The sequence below is a fragment of the Trachypithecus francoisi genome, unplaced genomic scaffold, assembly GCF_009764315.1.
Source record: "Trachypithecus francoisi isolate TF-2019V2 unplaced genomic scaffold, Tfra_2.0 Lachesis_group20, whole genome shotgun sequence".
Classification (NCBI taxonomy): domain Eukaryota; kingdom Metazoa; phylum Chordata; class Mammalia; order Primates; family Cercopithecidae; genus Trachypithecus; species Trachypithecus francoisi.
In genome coordinates this window covers 6,567,831-6,587,769 of record NW_022681466.1, presented here as the reverse complement: position 1 = coordinate 6,587,769, position 19,939 = coordinate 6,567,831, and the positions used below count along the sequence as shown (strand labels likewise).

At 52.2% G+C, this 19,939-nt stretch overlaps 1 protein-coding gene across 2 annotated transcripts in view; it reads left to right on the top strand.

Moving 5' to 3' along the window:
• Positions 1 to 19,939, top strand: part of GGA3 (golgi associated, gamma adaptin ear containing, ARF binding protein 3) — a 20,686-nt gene extending 747 nt beyond the window's left edge. The window contains exons 2-17 of one of the 2 annotated variants that reach the window (XM_033182139.1): positions 9,948 to 10,032; positions 10,158 to 10,233; positions 12,141 to 12,239; positions 12,989 to 13,112; positions 13,392 to 13,495; positions 13,648 to 13,728; positions 14,088 to 14,225; positions 14,861 to 14,942; positions 15,041 to 15,157; positions 15,497 to 15,742; positions 16,120 to 16,190; positions 16,426 to 16,745; positions 16,958 to 17,154; positions 17,446 to 17,615; positions 17,767 to 17,877; positions 18,134 to 19,939. In XM_033182139.1, the coding sequence (XP_033038030.1) occupies positions 9,948 to 10,032; positions 10,158 to 10,233; positions 12,141 to 12,239; positions 12,989 to 13,112; positions 13,392 to 13,495; positions 13,648 to 13,728; positions 14,088 to 14,225; positions 14,861 to 14,942; positions 15,041 to 15,157; positions 15,497 to 15,742; positions 16,120 to 16,190; positions 16,426 to 16,745; positions 16,958 to 17,154; positions 17,446 to 17,615; positions 17,767 to 17,877; positions 18,134 to 18,244 (2,132 nt within the window). In that variant the 3' untranslated portion in view covers positions 18,245 to 19,939. Of the gene's footprint in view, positions 1 to 9,947; positions 10,033 to 10,157; positions 10,234 to 12,140; positions 12,240 to 12,988; positions 13,113 to 13,391; positions 13,496 to 13,647; positions 13,729 to 14,087; positions 14,226 to 14,860; positions 14,943 to 15,040; positions 15,158 to 15,496; positions 15,743 to 16,119; positions 16,191 to 16,425; positions 16,746 to 16,957; positions 17,155 to 17,445; positions 17,616 to 17,766; positions 17,878 to 18,133 lie in introns of those variants that run through there. The other variant, XR_004430443.1, reaches the window with a different exon arrangement.

Genomic DNA, 19,939 nt, shown 5'->3' with positions numbered 1-19,939 from the left:
TTAGGGCTGATATGCATCGGCGCTTTGGGGAGATTGTGGTGGGGTCGCCGCCCGGCGGTGACTCCAGGATCCTAGCGCCCCAATTCCTGACTAAGGGAAAAGCTTCGGATTGGGGCTGAATCTCTGATAGTGGTGGGTGCTGCCGACTGCGTTCAGTCGCCAGGCAGCTTCAGAATTGTGACCATGTGTTGGAGAAGTGACGGCTTCGCTCAGGCAGAATGCTTGAAGTGAGAATAATATTCCAAAGAGAGCGACGATGAGAACAGAGCGCTCTACCTTTTTCCTGCAGTGACCACAGAAGCATGGTGAAATCGGTATCGAGGACTCCTCCCCCGCCCCGCACACGTACATATACCCCTTTGAACATCCTAACGAGTCAGTGTTGATAGCCTATTCTGAGTAAGGCCGAGGAGCACAGTCTGAAGCTGTAGTTATAGAGGCATATTGCTGTCATTGCACTGTGAATTACAGTGCTACGAAGGAAATGTGTGTTAATTTGGTTAGCAGGTAGTACTCTGCCTGAGGGTTAATAAGTGAACTTTTCTATAGGCTAGACCTGGAAGCCTCCTTTAAGTGGAGAGAAAAATTGGACTGGTAATGGGATAGGTGAGATACCTGGTACTGCCTCGTTCTGAGGTCTCTTATTTAGTACTGCTTCCAGGATCTTGGAGGTCATAGCTATTTCCTTAAATTGTCTGATTTTTCCTAGTAAGAAACCCCCTTCAGGAGGTTGAGCTTCAGTTTAAAGGGGAGCATATCCCAAAAGAGAGAAAAGTAAGATTACGTTTGCCAAATCTACAGTTGCAGGCAGGTCATAAGGCTTCTTTATATATGGAACTGTTCTCCAAGGAGCTCAAAGTACTTTACAGATATTCATTAAATTCGTTTATCAAGTATCCTAGCAAAGCAGATACTATTGCCATAATTTCACAAAAAGAGGACATCCTGACTTCAATCAAAGCACTTGCCTAGAAATGCCTGACTTGCTATAACTATGACAGTGGAATTAGTTTGCTTTGAAGATGTTAATACAGGTATTGAATAATTTAAGTGACCTAAGCTGAGTGTAATAGGCTACATTTAGAGTTACATTTTGTTTTTGTTACTTGTTTTTGAGACAGAGTCTTGCGCTGTTGTCTAGGCTGGAGTGCAGGGGTGCGATCATAGCTCACTGCAGCCTTGAACCCCTGTGCTCAAATAAGTCTCCTGCCTCAGCCTCCTGAGTAGCTGGGACTATAGGCACACACCACCACGCTTGGCTAATTCTTTTGATTTTTAGTACAGATGAGGTCTTGCTATGTTGCCCAGGCTGGTCTCAAACTCCTGAGTTCAAGTGATCCTCCCACCTTTCCCTTCCAAAGTTCTGGGATTACACACGTGAGCCATGTGAGCCACTGCACCCAGCCTAGAGTCACATTATGAAATGAGAGGGACACTTGGTGGCGGGGGAGTCACATGCTATCTGTAGAGACACAAGCTTCACAGTTGTTAGGACTGTACCAGTTGAGCAAACCAGTAGTTGGGGTTCAGCATCATCTCACTCAGGGTTCTTGTCACCCCACGTTTGCCTGAATGGTTGCAGAAGCCTCTACTTGGCCCAGAGACTCAGGTCTCTCCCGTCCTCACCTCTCCTCAGTCCATTCTGCTCCCAGAAGCGCACTTGTGTTGAATCAAGTCATTCCACTGTTGCCTGTAATCTGGCCTTGGTTGTTCCAGGCCTTTTTCTGTGTGGCTTCCATGTTTTTCTGCTCTTCTCCGTCTGATGTTCTTAGCTTACCAATACATGTTGCTCTCCTTACGTGGAAGCCCTGCTCCCCTTTCCTCAACTAAATGCTTGAAAAACCATCTCAGATTCTCTTTTCTCACAAACCATCTCTTGATGACTTCAGTCTTCTCTCAAGTCCCACCACGATCAGTCAAGCAATGTTTAACGAGTACCTGCTATATGGGGTGTTATAGGAGTTGGGAAGTTTAAGAAGATTTTGCAGCCGGACACGGTGACTCATGCCTGTAATCCTAGCACTTTGGGAGGCCGAGGCGGGCGGATCACGAAGTCAGGAGATCGAGACCATCCTGGCCAACACGGTGAAACCCCGTCTCTATTAAATGTACAAAAATTAGCCGGGCGTGGTGGCGGGCGCCTGTAGTCCCAGCTACTGGGGAGGCTGAGGCAGAAGAATGGCGTGAACCCAGGAGGCGGAGCTTGCAGTGAGCCCAGATCGCACCACTGCACTCCAGCCTGGGAGACAGAGCGAGATTCCATCTCAAAAACAAAAAAAAAGAAGATTTTGCCTTTAGTTGGATGGAAGTGATGCTGGAGTGGATAAAGAACTCTTAAAGATATATAAGTCAGTGCTAAAATGCAGGCATTCTCTTTAGGGAACTGGGGATAGGGGAATAGATGATTCAGTGAGGATACTGCATTTGAGCTGGCCATTAAAGAATGGGAAAATTTGGCAAAAAAAAAAAAAAAAAAAAAAACCCTAGATGGTGATGTGGAGAGAGCAAACCTGTTTGGGGCACACAGTAACAGAGGGGTTTGGGAATGAGGAAAGATAAGGCTGGGAAGTTAAGACTAAATTCTACCAAGTCTCCAATTTCCAGCCCAAGAAGTTTATTTTATTTGTTTATTTATTTATTTATTATTATTATTTTTTTTTTTAATTTTTTTTTTTTGAGAGCGGAGTCTCGCTGTGTCACCCAGGCTGGAGTGCAGTGGCGCGATCTCGGCTCACTGCAAGCTCCGCCTCCTGGGTTCCCGCCATTCTCCCGCCTCAGCCTCCGAGTAGCTGGGACTACAGGCGCCCGCCACCGTGCCCGGCTAGTTTTTTTTTTTTTTTTTTTTTGTATTTTTAGTAGAGACGGGGTTTCACGAAGTGTTAGCCAGGAGGGTCTCGATCTCCTGACCTCGTGATCCACCCGCCTCGGCCTCCCAAAGTGCTGGGATTACAGGCTTGAGCCACCGCGCCCGGCCTGTTTATTTATTTATTTGAGACAGAGTCGCTCTGTCACCTAGGCTGGAGTGCAGTGGCACAGTCTCGGTTCACTGCAACTTCTGTTGCTTGGGTTCAAGCGATCCTCCAGCCTCAGCCTCCCAAGTAGTGGGACTTGGGAGATGCCAAGTGGGACTACTGGTATGTGCCGCTATAACTGGCTAATTTTTGTATTTTTAGTAGACATGGGGTTTCACCATGTTGGCCAGGCTGGTGTCGAACTCCTGACTTCAAGTAAGCCACCTGCCTTAGCCCCCTCCAAAGTGTTGGGATTATAGGCTTGAGCCACTGCGCCTGGCCCCGTCAAAGAAGTTTAAATTTCTGCAGTTATCAGGCCCTCATTCCTTCTGTACTAGATGAAATCGGTGTTTTGGTGTCTTAAGAGGCTTGATTTGATACAGGGACTTTACGTAGGATTAGGATGGATTAGAATGGAAGTTCTAGAAGCAGGTGAGAAGGAGTGGAGGATAGGGATAAGGAAGGAAGGGATTTAAAAAGACATTGAAAAGGAAAGGATCACAGAACAGAGGAATGGATGAGGAGAGAGGGAAGAAGGAGTCAAAAAAGAGGTGGGGGCCTAGGGGACTTTTGGAAGGTGGCACTATTTATAGGAATAGTGACTTAATAGGCCACATACAGTGGCTCATTCCTGTGGTCCCAGCTACTCAGGAGGCTGAGGTGGGAGGATCGCTTGAGCCCAAGAGTTGGAGGCTACAGTGAGCCATGATTGCCTACTGCAGCCTGGGGCAATAGAGCGAGACCCCCATCTCTAAAAAAAGAATGAGCACACTCCTGTGGGTGGTCCCAGCTACTTGGGAGGTTGAGGTGGGAGGATCACTTGAGCCTGGGAGGCAGAGACTGCAGTGAGCCATGATGGAGCCACTGCACTCCAACCTGGGTGACAGAATGAGACCCCGCCTCAAACAACAAAAAAGAAAAAAAAACAAAAGAGGCCAGGCACTGGGATTCATACCTGTAATCCCAGCATCTTGGGAGTTCGAGGCAGGCGGATTGCCTGAGCCTAGGAGTTCAAGACCAGCCTGAGCAACATGGCAAAATTCTGTCTCTACTGAAAGTACACAAAATTAGCTGGGCGTGATGTGAGTGCCTGTGGTCCCAGCTAGGCTGAGATAGGAGAATCATCTGAGCCTGGGAAGTTGAGGCTACAGTGAGCCATGATCACACCACTGCACTCTTGCCTGAGTGACAGAGTGAGACCCTGTCTCAAAAGAAAGAAAAAAGACTAGTTCAACCATTATGGAAAACAGTATGGCAATTCCTCAAGGATCTAGAACTAGTTGTACCATATGACCCAGCCATCCCACTGCTGGGTATATACCCAAAGGATTATAAATCATGCTGCTATAAAGACACATGCACACGTATGTTTATTGCGGCACTATTCACAATAGCAAAGACTTGGAATCAACCCAAATGTCCATCTGTGACAGACTGGATTAAGAAAATGTGGCACCTTTTGGCCGGGCGCGGTGGCTCAAGCCTGTAATCCCAGCACTTTGGGAGGCCGAGACGGGCGGATCACGAGGTCAGGAGATCGAGACCATCCTGGCTAACACGATGAAACCCCGTCTCTACTAAAAATACAAAAAACTAGCCAGGCGAAGTGGCGGGCGTCTGTAGTCCCAGCTACTCGGGAGGCTGAGGCAGGAGAATGGCGTGAACCCGGGAGGCGGAACTTGCAGTGAGCTGAGATCCGGACACTGCACTCCAGCCCGGGCGACAGAGCAAGACTCCGTCTCAAAAAAAAAAAAAAAAAAAAAAAAAATGTGGCACATATACACCATGGAATACTATGCAGCCATAAAAAAGGATGAGTTTGCGTCCTTTGTAGGGACATGGATGCAGCTGGAAGCCACCATTCTTAGCAAACTATCACAAGAACAGAAAACCAAACACCGCATGTTCTCACTCATAGGTGGGAACTGAACAATGAGATCACTTGGACTCGGGAAGGGGAACATCACACACTGGGGCCTATCATGGGGAGAGGGGAGGGGGGAGGGATTGCATTGGGAGTTATACCTGATATAAATGATGAATTGATGGGTGCTGATGAGTTGATGGGTGCAGCACACCAACATGGCACAAGTATACATATGTAACAAACCTGCACGTTATGCACATGTACCCTAGAACTTAAAGTATAATAAAAAAAAGAAAAAAGAAAAAGAAATAGGGAAGTCAGGAAAGAGAAGTGATGCTTTTATTTATTTATTTATTTATTTATTTATTTATTTTTTGAGACGGAGTCTCACTCTAGTCACCCGGGCTGGAGTGCAGTGGCACAATCTCAGCTCATTGCAACCTCTGCCACCTGGGTTAAAGTGATTCTCCTGCCTCAGCCTCCCAAGTAGCTGGATTACAGGTGCCTGCCACTTCGCCTGGCTGATTTTTGTAGTTTTAGTAGAAACAGGGTTTCACCATCTTAGCCAGGCTGGTCTTGAACTCCTGACCTCGTGATCCGCCCGTCTCGGCCTCCCAAAGTGCTGGGATTAAACATTTTAATATTTTTAATAGAGACAGGATTTCACCATGTTGTATAGGCTGGTCTCGAACTCCAGACCTGAGATCCACCTGCCTTGGTCTCGCAAAGCGCAGGGATTACAGGCATGAGCCACCGCATCCAGCCTGCTATGTAGATCTTGTTTTCTTTGGAATGTCTGAGCCATGCTGGAATGGGGTACCCAATGCTGCTGTTTCCATCCCCACATGACGTTTTAAATCCCACGAGAGTCTAGGCTAGCAATGGAGTGAAGCTGAAAAAATGAAAGCAGGAAATCCAGAGACACAGAAACAGATGAGGCTTTCAACAGAGGCCCGAAAATAGACAGAAATCATGAGTCAGAGCAGAGCCCATAGGGGCGGTTCAGGAAGGCAAGGTCTGTAGGGGAAGCTCGGGTGTCACCTCTGTGCCAGGTGGAGGAAATGTTGAGTGGGTGGAAGGCTGTGTGCATCTGCTGGGGAGGCAGTAGGCAGATGGAGAGATCAAGTCACCCAGAATTATCCCCAGAGGTTCCTTCCCATTCCTGTGGGCGGGTGAGCTCTGTTTTCTGAGCTGCCCAGAGAGCTGGAGGAGATAGACATGGAACTGACCATTGCAGAAACCAGGGCTTTTTGTGCCCCTGAGTAGGCAAAGAGCTCCCTGTGGATTTGCCGTAAAAAGGTCTATCAAGGCGGAAGAAAGTGAGATTCTAGAGAAATTAATACAAGTGAAAAGTGGGCAGGAGTGTTCTTGGAAGTAGAAATGCTGTTGGAACGCTAATAGGCTTGGGAAGAAGCTATTTTGTGGTGAATACCCATTGTTTCGGGGGTGGGGGATCCACATTTTACTCTGTACTTGGAAGATGCTTTTCACTGTGCAAAAAGTGGGAGTGGGCCAATTTTTCTTCTATCACAAGGTGTATGACGGTTCCCAAAGTAATAGCACTGGGGGATGGGGACGGCTCCTCAGACCATTTAATTTTTGTACCCTGCAGCCTTTTGGTGTTATGGAGACCCTTTTATTTTTTTATTTTTATTTTTTTTGATACGGAGTCTCGCTCTGTCGCCCGGGCTGGAGTGCAGTGGCCGGATCTCAGCTCACTGCAAGCTCCGCCTCCCGGGTTTACGCCATTCTCCTGCCTCAGCCTCCCGAGTAGCTGGGACTACAGGCACCTGCCACCTCGCCTGGCTAGTTTTTTTTTTTTTTTTTTTTTTTTTTGTATTTTTTAGTAGAGACAGGGTTTCACCGTGTTAGCCAGGATGGTCTCGATCTCCTGACCTCATGATCCTCCCAAAGTGCTGGGATTACAGGCTTGAGCCACCGCGCCCGGCCAATTATGGAGAACTTTAAGCACCCGATAGGGATTGGTAACAGAGCCACACTAATGCTAACACCTGGGAAGGTTTCAGACAATTGGTGGGAGAGACTCGGCATTTGGAATGTGATAACTGGTAGGCTACCGTACAGTAATGCAGGATTGCCAGACATTTCTTTCCAGATGGCCACCCTTGATTACATTCAACTCCCCTCTTTTCAAGCTCGAGATTTTGAAGGACCTACTGATTGTCTGTCAAGATTGAAGACAGACACCTTCTTTTCTTCTAAATAGAAACCTAGGCAGGGTGCGGTGACTCACGCCTGTAATCCCAGCACTTTGGGAGGCTGGGGCTGGTCTTGACCTCCTTATCTCAGGTCAGGAGGTCTAGACCAGCCTGGCCAACATGGCGAAATCCCATCTCTACTAAAAATACAAAAAGTAGCCAGGCGTAGTGGCACATGCTTGTAATCCCAGCTACTCAGGAGGCTGAGGCAGGAGACTAGCTCGAACCCAGGAGGCGGAGGTTGCAGTGAGCCCAGATCGCGCCACTGCACTCCAGCCTGGGTGACACAGTGAGACTCAATCTCAAAAAATAAATAAATAAATATGAACCTAAACCATCAGAATCTTCCCCCCGCAGCCATTGCAGCCAGAACAGAAACACTGCCGGGGAGGCCGAGCCCGGACCTGGGAAGCAGGGTGCTGCACTGGGTGCCATGGGCCTTCCCTCTGCCTGGCAGCTGTCTCTACTCAGATCCCTGCAGCCCCGTTCCCAGTGAAGGAGCTGGAGTCTCTGTTAGGATTTGCTCATCCAGCTGGTGATTTTTTTTTTTTTTTAGACGGAATTTTCACTCTTGTTGCCCAGGCTGGAGTGCAGTGGTGCAGTCTCTGCTCAAGGCAACCTCCACCTCCCAGGTTCAAGTGATTCTCCTGCCTCAGCCTCCTGAGTAGCTGGGACTACAGGCGTGCGCCACCACGCCCAGCTAATTTTGTATTTTTAGTCGTGACGGGGTTTCTCCATGTTGGTCAGGCTGGTCTTGAACTCCTGACCTCGGGTGATCTGTCTGCTTCGTTCTCCCAAACTGTTGGGATTACAGGTGTGAGCCACTGCACCCAGCCCAGCTGGTGATTTTTAAAGTTAACAAAACACAATTATGAGAAATCAGAATTTAGAAACTTCTGACAAAGAGGGACTTGTCAGGAGGGGCTCTGATGCCCTGCTTTGGGCCCTCGTGGAGATCTGGGGAGGGAGCAGGAGTGTTTTGGGTTTGTTTGTTTGTTTGTTTGTTTTTTTTTTGAAGCGGAGTCTCGCTCTGTCGCCCGGACTGGAGTGCAGTGGCCGGATCTCAGCTCACTGCAAGCTCCGCCTCCCGGGTTTACGCCATTCTCCTGCCTCAGCCTCCCGAGTAGCTGGGACTACAGGCGCCCGCCACCTCGCCCGGCTAGTTTTTGTATTTTTAGTAGAGACGGGGTTTCACTGTGTTAGCCAGGATGGTCTCGATCTCCTGACCTCGTGATCCGCCCGTCTCGGCCTCCCAAAGTGCTGGGATTACAGGCTTGAGCCACCGCGCCCGGCCTGTTTGTTTGTTTTTTGAGACAGAGTCTCACTCTATCACCCAGGCTGGAGTGCAGTGGCGTGATCTTGGCTCACGGCAGACTCCGCCTCCCAGGTTCACGCCATTCTCCTGCCTCAGCCTCCCGGAGCAGCTGGGACTACAGGTGCCCGCCACCATGCCTGGCTAATTTTTTGTATTTTTTTAGTAGAGATGGGGTTTCACCGTGTTAGCCAGGATGGTCTCGATCTCCTGACCTCATGATCCGCCTGCCTCGGCCTCCCAAAGTGCTGGGACTACAGGCGTGAGCCACCGCGCCCGGCCGGGAGCAGGAGTGTTTTCAAGGGTGTGTGTCTTCAGCCTTCCATTTGTCTTCGGAACCCAAAGCCCTAAATTTAGCAAACAGCTGGAGAGTGCTTTCTGAAGAGGGAGCCTCTGAATCTGAATCAGAGATGGGAACCCATGTAACCAGCCTCAGCGGGGCTCTTCAGTGTAATCACAGGTTTGGGAAGGTAACAGGGAGGAGAGCCCATACCAAATATCGGAACTTTGCATTTAGTGCCTGGATTTTAAATCCCAGTGGCCCTCTGAGAACTCTAGTACTTGTGTTTGTGCTTGACCATGGAAGGCCATTAGAGCCTGGGGGTGCTAGATACTCAAGCTGCAATCCCAGGCAGATTGCACAGTGACCGGGGCTTAGTAGGGGCTAAGTAAATGTTGTTGCCTTGACAGTGATGAGCATTATGTGCAATTTCAAAAGTACTTAAAGCATTATGGAAGGCTAGGTCTGGAAAAACCTTTTGACAGGTATGTGGAAAATATTCGCCTGGCGCGGTGGCTCACGCCTGTAATCCCAGCACTTTGGGAGGCTGAGGCGGGCAGATCACCTGAGGTCGGGAGTTCGAGACCAGCCTGACCAACATGGAGAAACCCCATCTCTACTAAAAACACAAAATTAGTCAGGCGTGGTGGTACGCACCTGTAGTCCCAGCTACTTGGGAGGCTAAGGCAGGAGAATCACTTGAACCCGGGGGTCAGAGGTTACAGTGAGCTGAGATTGCGCCACAGTACTCCAGCCTGGGCGACAAGAGTGAGACTCTGTCCAAAAAAAAAAAAAAAATCATGGTTATAAATATGTATATTTTTTATCTAGTTCAATCTGATTTCACTTTCCCCACAAACCCTTCCTGACCATCTCCACTTGCTTATCACTGAGCTCAATTGTATACAGCTGGAGTTCCCTTTATTATTATATTTACATGTTTTATGTGGGCATTTATTTTAATTATTTGTGTTTGTCCTTTTGACCTTGATCCACTCTAAGCTTCACGAGACAGAATTTGTTTTCTCTTTTATTTGTGACTTTCAAAATACTGATCAGAAAGCAGTATTTGTATTTGCTCTCCGACTGAACTTTTTTTTTTTCCTTTCTCTTTGCTAGTGACTCAACTATTGAGGCTTCTCTATTAGAAAGTAAAGTTGAAAGCAAACTCTTAGTGCCTAAAACTTGTGAAGAAAACCTTCCATTGCATCCTCCTTGCTCTTCCTAACACTTGTCGTCGTCTTTGTTCTGTCCCAAGATAAAGCCACCAATCCTTCCAACCGCCAGGAGGACTGGGAATACATAATTGGCTTCTGTGATCAGATCAACAAGGAGCTCGAAGGGTGAGTATCAGCACTGTGGGGGCAGCTGAGGGAGCGGTCTGGGAAGGGGAACCACCATGGCCAAGGAGGGCCAGCCAGGTAGCCCCAGGCTTAGTGCACTGAAGTGTGTTCTGCTTGTCCGCCAGGCCACAGATCGCCGTCCGACTGCTGGCCCACAAGATCCAGTCCCCGCAGGAATGGGAGGCACTCCAGGCCCTGACAGTAGGTCCTTCAGTCTCCGGAGATGGAAGCCGCAGCCCTTCACCTGCCTACGCCATTCCTCATGCCCCCATAGCGGCTCTAAGGGCTCATCCCAAAAGCCAACAGAAAGTCCTTGATACAGACTAGATAGATCTAGAATCTGTTCAGCCAGCCGTTCCACAAATGTGTGTGCGTTGTGCCAGGCCCAGGGACAAAGTTTCTCTGACTCGGTGTCCCGGGTTCTTCCCACAAGCTCACGAACAGTTGTGCAGGGGGTGGGAGGGATGTTTCCATCTTATTATCTTTGAGAAAGATGACAGGGAGTTTCTCCTCCCTCCGCTGATCTCCCTAACTGCAGTTCGGTGACTGCAGTGCTCTCCCTGCCAGCACAGCCACATGGTTAGCGTGTGAGGCACAGGGGCTAAGGAAAGCAGCGCAGAGTCAGGACCCTGAGCCTCATGGGGGGCAGGAGAAGCCTTCGTGAGGGCTGTGTTGATAGTTCAGAGTTGGCCGGGGGAAGAAAAGAGAGGTGAGTCCGTTCGTTCTGTAGTTAAACATAATGCCGGTCACTAGCGAAGGTGTCGCACTGATGGCTGAGTCCCCAGGGGCAGATCTTGGCGTCTATTCAGACTGAGGGAATTGAAGGCGTGGAATGGTGCCTGGCCCTCAGTGCCTCCACATGCTCCTAAACCAAAGAGCAGCCGAGATCTGAGGAATCCGGGGCTTTAGCCTGGCTGCATTCGGGTCCTGGAAAGAGAAAAGAAATACCATCTAGCTCACATGCTCCCCTCAGTCATGTTTGCTGTAGAACGAATTCCTTAAAACAGTGATTCTCAGTGGGGCACGGTGGCTTGTACCTACAGTCCCAGCACTTTTTGGGGCCTAGGCCGGGAGGATCGCTTAAGGAAGTTCAAGACCAGCCTGGGCAACATAGTGAGACCCTGTTTCTACAAAAAATTAAAAAATTAGCCAAGCATGGTGGCAAACACCTGTGGTCCCAGCGTCTCAGGAGGCTGAGGTTGGAGGATGGCTTGGGCCTGGGAAGTTGAGGCTAAAGTGAGTGGTGATCACACCACTGCACTCTAGCCTAACATAGCGAGACTCTGTCACAAAAAGAAAAAACAAAAACAGTGAATCTCAACAGGGCCCTCCAGGGAACATTTAACAATGTCTGGAAAGATTTTTAGTTGTCACACATCGGGGTAGGGGTCCTCCCGGCATCAAGTAGGCAGAGGCCAAGGATGCTGCTCAACACACTATAAAGTGCAGAGTGGCCCCCCACGACAAAGAATGACCAGCCCAAAGTATCAGCCAGGCCTCATCTGAGAAACCCGGCTTTAAAATGCAGAAGCCAAGAAAGGGAGCATGGACAGTGCACGCCGCCCCCCCGCCAGAAACCGCAGTGCCAGGGACCACAGGCAGCACAGGAAAGCCGAACTGTAAGTTAGGGAGATCAGTGGAGGGAGGTGAAATATCCTGTCATCTTTCTCAAAGATAGCAGGGTTTAAACATCCCTCCCACCCCCTGCACAACTGTTGGTGAGCTTATGGGAAGAACCCGGGACACCGAGTCAGAGAAACTTTGTCCCTGGACCTCACCTCCCTCATTGTAAAACACAAGGCCAGAATCTTTAAGGAAGGCACCTTCCAGAACTGGCATCCAGGCCTTCTTAGGATCGGGTTCTCGGGGTTTCTTGCTTTAGTCCCTGCCCAGCTTCCCCAGCAGAGTTTTGCAGTTGGAGGGACATGGTCTGTGAGCGATCCCGTTGCTTAATTGCACTGTCCCGGGCAGTGCACACCACTTTTTGTGATGAGCTCCTTCCTTGGGCATATTTATTCAGCACTCTCTGGGTACCAGGGGTCTTGCCAGTGCCAGGTCCCAGCCCCGAGCACACCCTCACTCGGTGCCTCTCCTCTGTGCGGCTACAGGTGCTGGAGGCGTGCATGAAGAACTGTGGGAGGAGATTTCATAACGAAGTGGGGAAGTTCCGCTTTTTGAATGAGTTAATCAAAGTCGTCTCTCCAAAGGTCAGTCAGCGGCAGATTCCTCGCTCTTAGGGACTTCTTTTTTGTTCATTCCCATCTCCCATCATACTGGCTTTCACTGCCCATCCAGCATCTCCAAGGAACTGAGATTATTCGTGTCTTAGAGAGCTAGGCCCTGGAGGTAACGGGATGACCAAACAGGCCACAGGGACTGGCAGTTTTTTCTGAAGCGCCCACAACCCAAATCTGACAGGTGATGTGGCAGTGGCTGTGTGTTTGTCCAAGGTGAGGGCCCATGTAGTATGGGACTCTAGGCTCCCGGCACACGGCAGTTGTGGGTTTTGTGGGTTTTCTTGGCCTGTCTCACGTGGATACGGGGAGCTGGCCTCCATCATTGCTCTGATGCTCAGCTGGCCATGTTCTGTTGCACGCTGGTGTGGCACAGCTCTGGGCCCCCACTTAAAGCAGAGGGAATACTTTTTCATGCTAAAGACATTCTCATAAACACCCTCAAGATAAAATGCAGTTTTTTTCTGGCAACTTGTGCGTGAAAATGCAGTGATGACCTCCTGGTCCCCTGCCTATCCACACACTGTATCCAGATGGACACAACCACACCACAGGGCGGTCCTTCCCCTCCCCACGCTGTCTCACACACACTTGGACACCTGCGGATTTTGAGTAGGACCATAGCTGCTGAGCAGCCATGCCATTGCTGTGAAGGGAGCCTTACACTTTCTCTGCCTCAAAACTGCAGTTACTAGGTCCTCTCATTTTCTCTTGCCGTGTAGTACCTGGGGGACAGGGTGTCTGAGAAAGTGAAGACTAAGGTTATTGAGCTGCTGTACAGCTGGACCATGGCCCTGCCAGAAGAAGCAAAGATCAAAGATGCCTACCACATGCTGAAGAGACAGGGTACGTGTCTGCCTGCCCACAGCCTCCAGGCAGCCCTCGAAGGCTGGCCCAGGCCAGGAGAGAAGGGAAGGTTTGGGATCCCCACAGTCCCTCCTGAAGTGAACAGCATTTGTCCCCAGGCAAGGCTGAGTCGGGTTGGATGGGATAAGGTGTAGCAACCTGCCCTCCACCCTGCTACCCTTTGCAGGTCTTGATCACAGGGACGTGGCCCTTGGTGTATGAGGAGGGGTGACAAGGTGACCACAGCCTGAGTGCACGTGCTGCCATGTCCCCTTTCAGGCATAGTGCAGTCTGACCCACCAATTCCTGTGGACAGGACGCTGATCCCCTCTCCACCACCTCGTCCCAAAAACCCTGTTTTTGATGATGAGGAGAAGTCTAAGGTAAAGAGCACCCTGGGCCTGGGATTTTCTCAGATGAGAGGGGGTAGCACCAGGGGAATATGGTTTGCACTGTGCTGCGGGGAGCTCTCTGGGGTCTCCCTGGGGTAGGGATGCTGCCTCTTCCCTTCACCTCTGATTTCCTCCTCTCTCAGCTTTTAGCCAAGCTGCTGAAAAGCAAGAACCCAGATGATCTGCAAGAGGCCAACAAGCTCATCAAGTCCATGGTGAAGGAAGTGAGTGGGCCCTGGTCCTTCAGAGCACGGGGTGGAGGAACCCATGACCACACAGCAGAAGCCTCTTTGCCCCTGGACACGGGCCTGTTTTGTTCTCCCCTGCTGCCAGCTGCCCTACCTGTGCCCCGGAGGCTGAGAGTGGGAGGAGGAGCACAATAGCTTCCACGGGAGCACAGAAGAGAGGAGTGGGACGGGAGCAGGGATGTGAAAGCAGAAGTGTAGACTGGGCCCCAGGCACCCAACAGTGGAAGGAGCTTCCGTGCCTCTGCGCTTGTGTCGTGGGGTAAGGTATGACCTGGCGGAAGTGGAAAGACAGTCAAGTGAAGCTCTCTTTCTCCTGATCTTCTTCATTGGGGCAGGATGAGGCACGGATCCAGAAGGTGACCAAGCGTCTGCACACGTTAGAAGAAGTTAACAACAACGTGAGACTGCTCAATGAGATGCTGCTTCATTACAGCCAGGAGGACTCTTCGGACGGGGACAGAGAGCTGATGAAGGTAGGACTGCCGACGGCAAAGGCTGCTTCCTGGGGCTACGCTGCCCTCCAGGAGCTCAGCCGGCATTTGCTGAGCACCTGCCTTCTCAGAGACACAGGCTGTGCACTTGGCAGCGTATTCATGACCTTACTCATCTGCACAGCAGCCACGTCAGTAGAGAGTGGCGTCCCCATTTGCTGCCTGGGATCAGCTGATTTGCCTAGGGTGTAAGGGCTGGATGGAAACCTGAGTCTGACTCCAGAGACCACGCCCTCGGTGCTCACCCCTGCTCTCTGCCTTTCCTTACTGCCTTGGGGACGTTGAGACAGAGAGGCTTCCTTGTGACCCTGATGCCCATGTGGTGCAGGCCACGGTTGGGTGGATATTTTGAGTTCTGAGGAACATGCCAGCCTGGAAGGCAGGAGGGGACTGACTTCCCTTCATCCATCCTGGTGACTGCTACCTAAACCAACATCCTGGGTGACGTGGTGTGGTGGTGGCTGGTGGCAAGAAGACGTGCGCTGTGGTCCCAGCTCTGCTGGTAACTGACCCTGGCAATGGCAGATCCCCGTCATTTTCTGGGTGTGAACCCTGAATGAATCGGATGATCTCTAAGGGCCTGTGTGGTTTGATGTTTATGTCTGAGTCTCTTTCAGGAGCTGTTTGATCGGTGTGAGAACAAGAGGCGGACTTTATTTAAACTCGCCAGTGAGACTGAGGACAATGATAACAGTTTGGGTGAGTGAAAGAGCAACTGTCAGGGATGAGCCAGGCGTTTGGATACGTGGGTGGGCACTGTCACAACAGGAGTGAGAAGTCTCTCTTTCCTGCTCCAGGGGACATCCTGCAGGCCAGTGACAACCTCTCCCGGGTCATCAACTCTTACAAAACAATTATTGAAGGGCACGTCATCAATGGCGAGGTGGCCACCTTAACCCTGCCTGACTCGGAAGGTGAGATGCTCTGGTCCCCAACTCTAGACTCCTCCAGACCAGCCTCAGGTCACGACCATGAAGCTGTGGGTGTAGGCTGGCCAGCGTGGTGTTGCACAAGGCCCAAGGGGGTTCTTTGCCATTCCAAGCAGTCCTTCAGCTTCCCGGAGGCCTGCAGATGTGGGTGGGAATTTCCCCGCCTGCTTTCTCAGGCTTGCTTTGCAGCATCCCCTGGCAGAGATGCCATTGGATTAGGCCAGAGGCTGGAGCAGTAACCAGTGTGCCTAGGGTGCTGCCTCCTGCCACACAGCCACTAGAAGACCCCTGATTATTCCTGTTCCGCTCTGTTGACCCATCCAGGAAACAGTCAGTGCAGTAACCAAGGCACGCTCATCGACCTTGCCGAGCTGGACACGACAAACAGTTTGTCCTCCGTGTTGGCCTCAGCACCCACTCCACCCTCCTCAGGCATCCCAATCCTCCCTCCACCACCCCAGGCTTCAGGACCTCCATGTAGCCGCTCCTCTAGCCAGGCCGAGGCCACCCCAGGGCCCAACAGCACAAGCAACGCCCTCTCCTTGCTGGACGAGGAGCTGCTCTGCTTGGGTACGGCCCGCAGGGATCTGGGAGGAAGAAGGGTGTGTGGAATTAGGAGGAGTCCTGAGTGGGGCCCCAGTGTGACCGTTGAGGTGAGCAAAGAGCCCCGAGTTGTAGGCAGTCAGGGAAGTTCAGCAGCCCTGAGGGCCCCAGGGCCATCCTCCCGGTGGACTCTGCTTCCTGCCCTGCACCCCGCCCCACAAACCCCCGACTTCTGCATCATGGACTGGAGGGCTCCATTCCCCTCTGGAGGCTGCCTGCAGAACAGCTTCTCCCTGTGCCTTCACCCATTGATGTCACTTGTCACCTGACCCCTCCTCATTCAAGGCGGGGCTAGGGCTGCCCAGCTCAGTCTCTTCTCATCCAGTTTTCTTCTCTGTTGTCAGGCCTCGCCGACCCAGCCCCTAGTGTCCCTCCCAAAGAGTCAGCTGGGAACAGCCAGTGGCACCTGCTCCAGGTAGGGGCACAGGATCGGTGACAGCACTACTGTGCCAAGGACCTCCACTTTCCAGTGTCATGTCTCCTGGGCTACAGTTAGCTGTCCTTCCCCTCCAGAGCCTGCCAGCTGCAGCGGGGAACAAGGAGTGTTTCTGGGGGCTGTCTTCCGTGCGGTCCTTGGAGGGCTGTGCCCCGCTCCAGCAGCAGGCCCTCCCCACCAGCCCTTGGCTCACCACCTTTTCCATTGCTCATAGAGGGAACAGTCCGACTTGGACTTCTTCAGCCCCAGGCCAGGGACCGCTGCCTGTGGCGCCTCCGACGCTCCGCTTCTCCAGCCTTCAGCCCCCTCCTCAAGCAGCTCCCAAGCTCCACTGCCGCCTCCCTTCCCAGCTCCTGTGGTCCCAGCCAGTGTTCCTGCCCCCAGTGCGGGCTCCTTCTTGTTTTCTACTGGAGTGGCCCCAGCCTTGGCCCCAAAAGTTGAGCCTGCAGTCCCTGGGCACCATGGCTTGGCATTGGGTGACAGCGTGTTGCACCACCTGGATGCCCTCGATCAGCTTCTAGAAGAGGCCAAAGTGTAATGAGTGGGAGGACATGTGGGGTTGGGCCTGAATGTGTCAGAACCAGAGCTAACTTTGAAGGGGGTGGGGGTGCCTTGTAGTCCCATCAGTCAGGCTGGAAGGCAAGGGGTGGGCCTGGGTAAGAGCATGGCCAGGGGCCTTGGGTGAGGGTCAGTCCTGCAGCTTTGGCTGGCTCTCTGATGTGCCTTCCATCCTTCCCACCTCCCAGGACCTCAGGCTTGGTGAAGCCTGCCACCTCCCCTCTCATCCCCACCACCACCCCAGCCAGGCCTCTCCTGCCGTTTTCCACGGGGCCTGGCAGCCCGCTCTTCCAGCCGCTGAGTTTCCAGTCCCAGGGCAGCCCCCTGAAGGGGCCTGAGCTCTCCCTGGCCAGCATCCACGTGCCCCTGGAATCGATCAAGCCTAGTAGGTGTCGGAGGCTTGAGGTGGGCAGGGCAGTGGGGCCTACAGCCACAGAGCTGTAGGACATGCGATGGGTGGATCCAGGCATGGTTTGCAGGGGGTCCCTTAGAGCCAGGCAGCCCTCCCTGCCTGCATTCTCGCCCTTAAGCTCCTCACTGAGCGCCCCTCCCAGATTCCGTAAGGAAGCATTGGATTCATCATGGCCACGGAGTAGCCTTTGTCCTCTCACCGCCAGGGCTCTGTTGGGGGTCTCGGGTGCTGCTCCTCCCACACCCACGTGCCACGTTCTTGCAGGCAGTGCCCTTCCCATCACAGCCTATGATAAAAACGGCTTCCGCATCCTCTTCCACTTTGCCAAGGAGTGTCCCCCAGGACGACCTGACGTGCTGGTGGTGGTGGTGTCCATGCTGAACACAGCTCCCTTGCCTGTCAAGAGCATCGTGCTGCAGGCTGCAGTGCCCAAGGTACTAGTGTCTCCCTGGGGCCAAAACGGCTTTAGCTTGACTTATTGTGTGGAGGCCTTTGCAGCCAGCAGGTGGCAGTGTGTATGGGCACTGTGGGTTCCATCTGGGGCACCTGCTAGCTGTCTTCAAAGGAGCTTCTCTCTCTCTTTAGTCAATGAAAGTGAAGTTGCAGCCACCCTCTGGGACAGAACTCTCTCCATTTAGCCCCATCCAGCCACCTGCAGCCATCACCCAGGTCATGTTGCTGGCCAATCCACTGAAGGTGAGCAGCAAAGAACCCAGGGTCCCAGCCTGAGGCCCCAACTGCCCCAGATTAGGACCTCAGGACCACCACCTCCCAGCCGGAAGTGTTTTGACTATAGGATGGACACATCCCTTTGCTGCCTTAGGTTAAGCAGCTGAGCATGGTTGGGGGTTGTGGGGAAAAGGGACCATTCCTGTAGCACAGAGAGGGTAGCAGAGGACGTCCTGCTGAGGGGCCGCCCGGGCTGGATCTCACTTGCTGCCCTCTGTCACAGGAGAAGGTGCGGCTCCGGTATAAGCTGACCTTTGCCCTTGGGGAGCAGCTGAGCACAGAGGTGGGCGAGGTGGACCAGTTCCCTCCTGTGGAGCAATGGGGGAACCTATGACCCCAGAGGATGCTGTGATCTCCACCTCGAAGCCAGGCAGGCTGCCCTGAGACCCGGAGGGCTCTGGTCCCGTCACTCTCCATGCCCTGACGACAGTGCTTGTAGCTTTGATGTGGAACGGGGGCCCTGGGCATTTCTGCTGGGAACCAAACTGCTGCTGTGGTAACCTCTCCTTTGGCCCCTAAAAGGACCTGTTTTTATCTACCTGTGTGACTTGAAGTGGCCATATGCTGTCAGGGGTGGGGAGTGGCCCCTGACTTCACTGCTGTCCCGGGAACATGGACCCCAGGCTTGGCGTAGGTGTTTTCTTCTACTGGCAATCACTGAAGCCACCGGGGTGGGGGTGGGAGGACTCTAAAGGGAGGCTGTCACGGCTCACTCCCCACAAGAGCCACATCCTCACACCTGACAGGTGCACAGCCCAAGGGGCCGCAGCCCTTTTGCAATTCCACGCTTCCCCCGCCAGCCAGTTCCTGCTGCCATCCCCAGGGAGGTGGGCCAAGCTCAGTGGCTGAGGAAGATACCTGGCTCAGAATAAGGAACTGGCATACTGCAAAGTCCCCAGCCCTGCCTCTGGTGGACAGCATCATCCTAGAATGGCCACAGAGTAATGAGTTGTGTGCTTATCCCTGGCAGTGGCAGGCTGTGTCCTATGGACATCCTGGCAGGACATGGAATTTGGCCTCATGACAGGCCCAACTAGGGATAGGAAGGAAAATGAAGAGAGCCAGTGTTTCCCCTTCTCCAGAAGCAGGTACTCAGCTTTCTGGGAAAAGCGTGCCTCCAGCCGTGGGGACAGGCCATCCGACTGACTACCTCTTGCTTGGCATGAGATAAACTGCTATCCTCCCCTTACAGTCTCCCGCCACTCTGCGTCCCACTGCTTTGGCCTCCCTCTCCGCTCACCAGATGGCATGTGGTGTGGCACCTGTGGCTGGACACAGGAGGCCTCAGGATCACAAATGTTACCCTAGACATATGTCTTAATGTGCTGCCCAGAAACCTCGACTGTTCCCCAGCTCCTGAGGGGCACTGTCAGCGAGATGCTGGGTCTGGAGGTGATGAGATCAGGGGCCACACTTGAGCCGAGTCACCAGACCCTATTGCTTAAACAGTGCTTGGCCCCAGCCAGCTTGTCCTGGCCACTCTGGCTGCTGGATGTGATCCTGGGACAGGGATTCCAAGCCTCCCTCACACACACACACACACACAAAAAAAGAATCACCAGCTGCCATAGACACGGGAAAGCTTGCAGAGCTCAGGTGAACAAGCTCAGCAATCGGACATCTCTGGGAGAAAGGAAGGTGGCACAGACCACGTTCCCTGGTTCCTCCCTGCCCCTTGCCAGGCTTCCTTATTCCTTCTATGGATCAAGAAGTCATACCCCTTCCCTGTCCCTCGCTGTCTTTAGCAAGCAGGTTTCACTGCTTCATTAGAACAGGACAGGTCAAAAGTGAATCACTTTTCACTAAAGAACAAATCCAAGAGCTTTCCAGAGACTGGCTGCTGCAGCCCTGGGAATGTCTGGAATTACTCTGTGGAAATGGAACTTTCTATTACGCTCTAGACATTACAATTATTTGAGTGTTACTCGTTACTATTGAGGTCAATGCTTCGTGGCAAATGGCTGTACTGGATATACCAACTCTGCTGCCCTTGTTTTGCTGCATGTTAAATAAAACCATTTTCACTGTA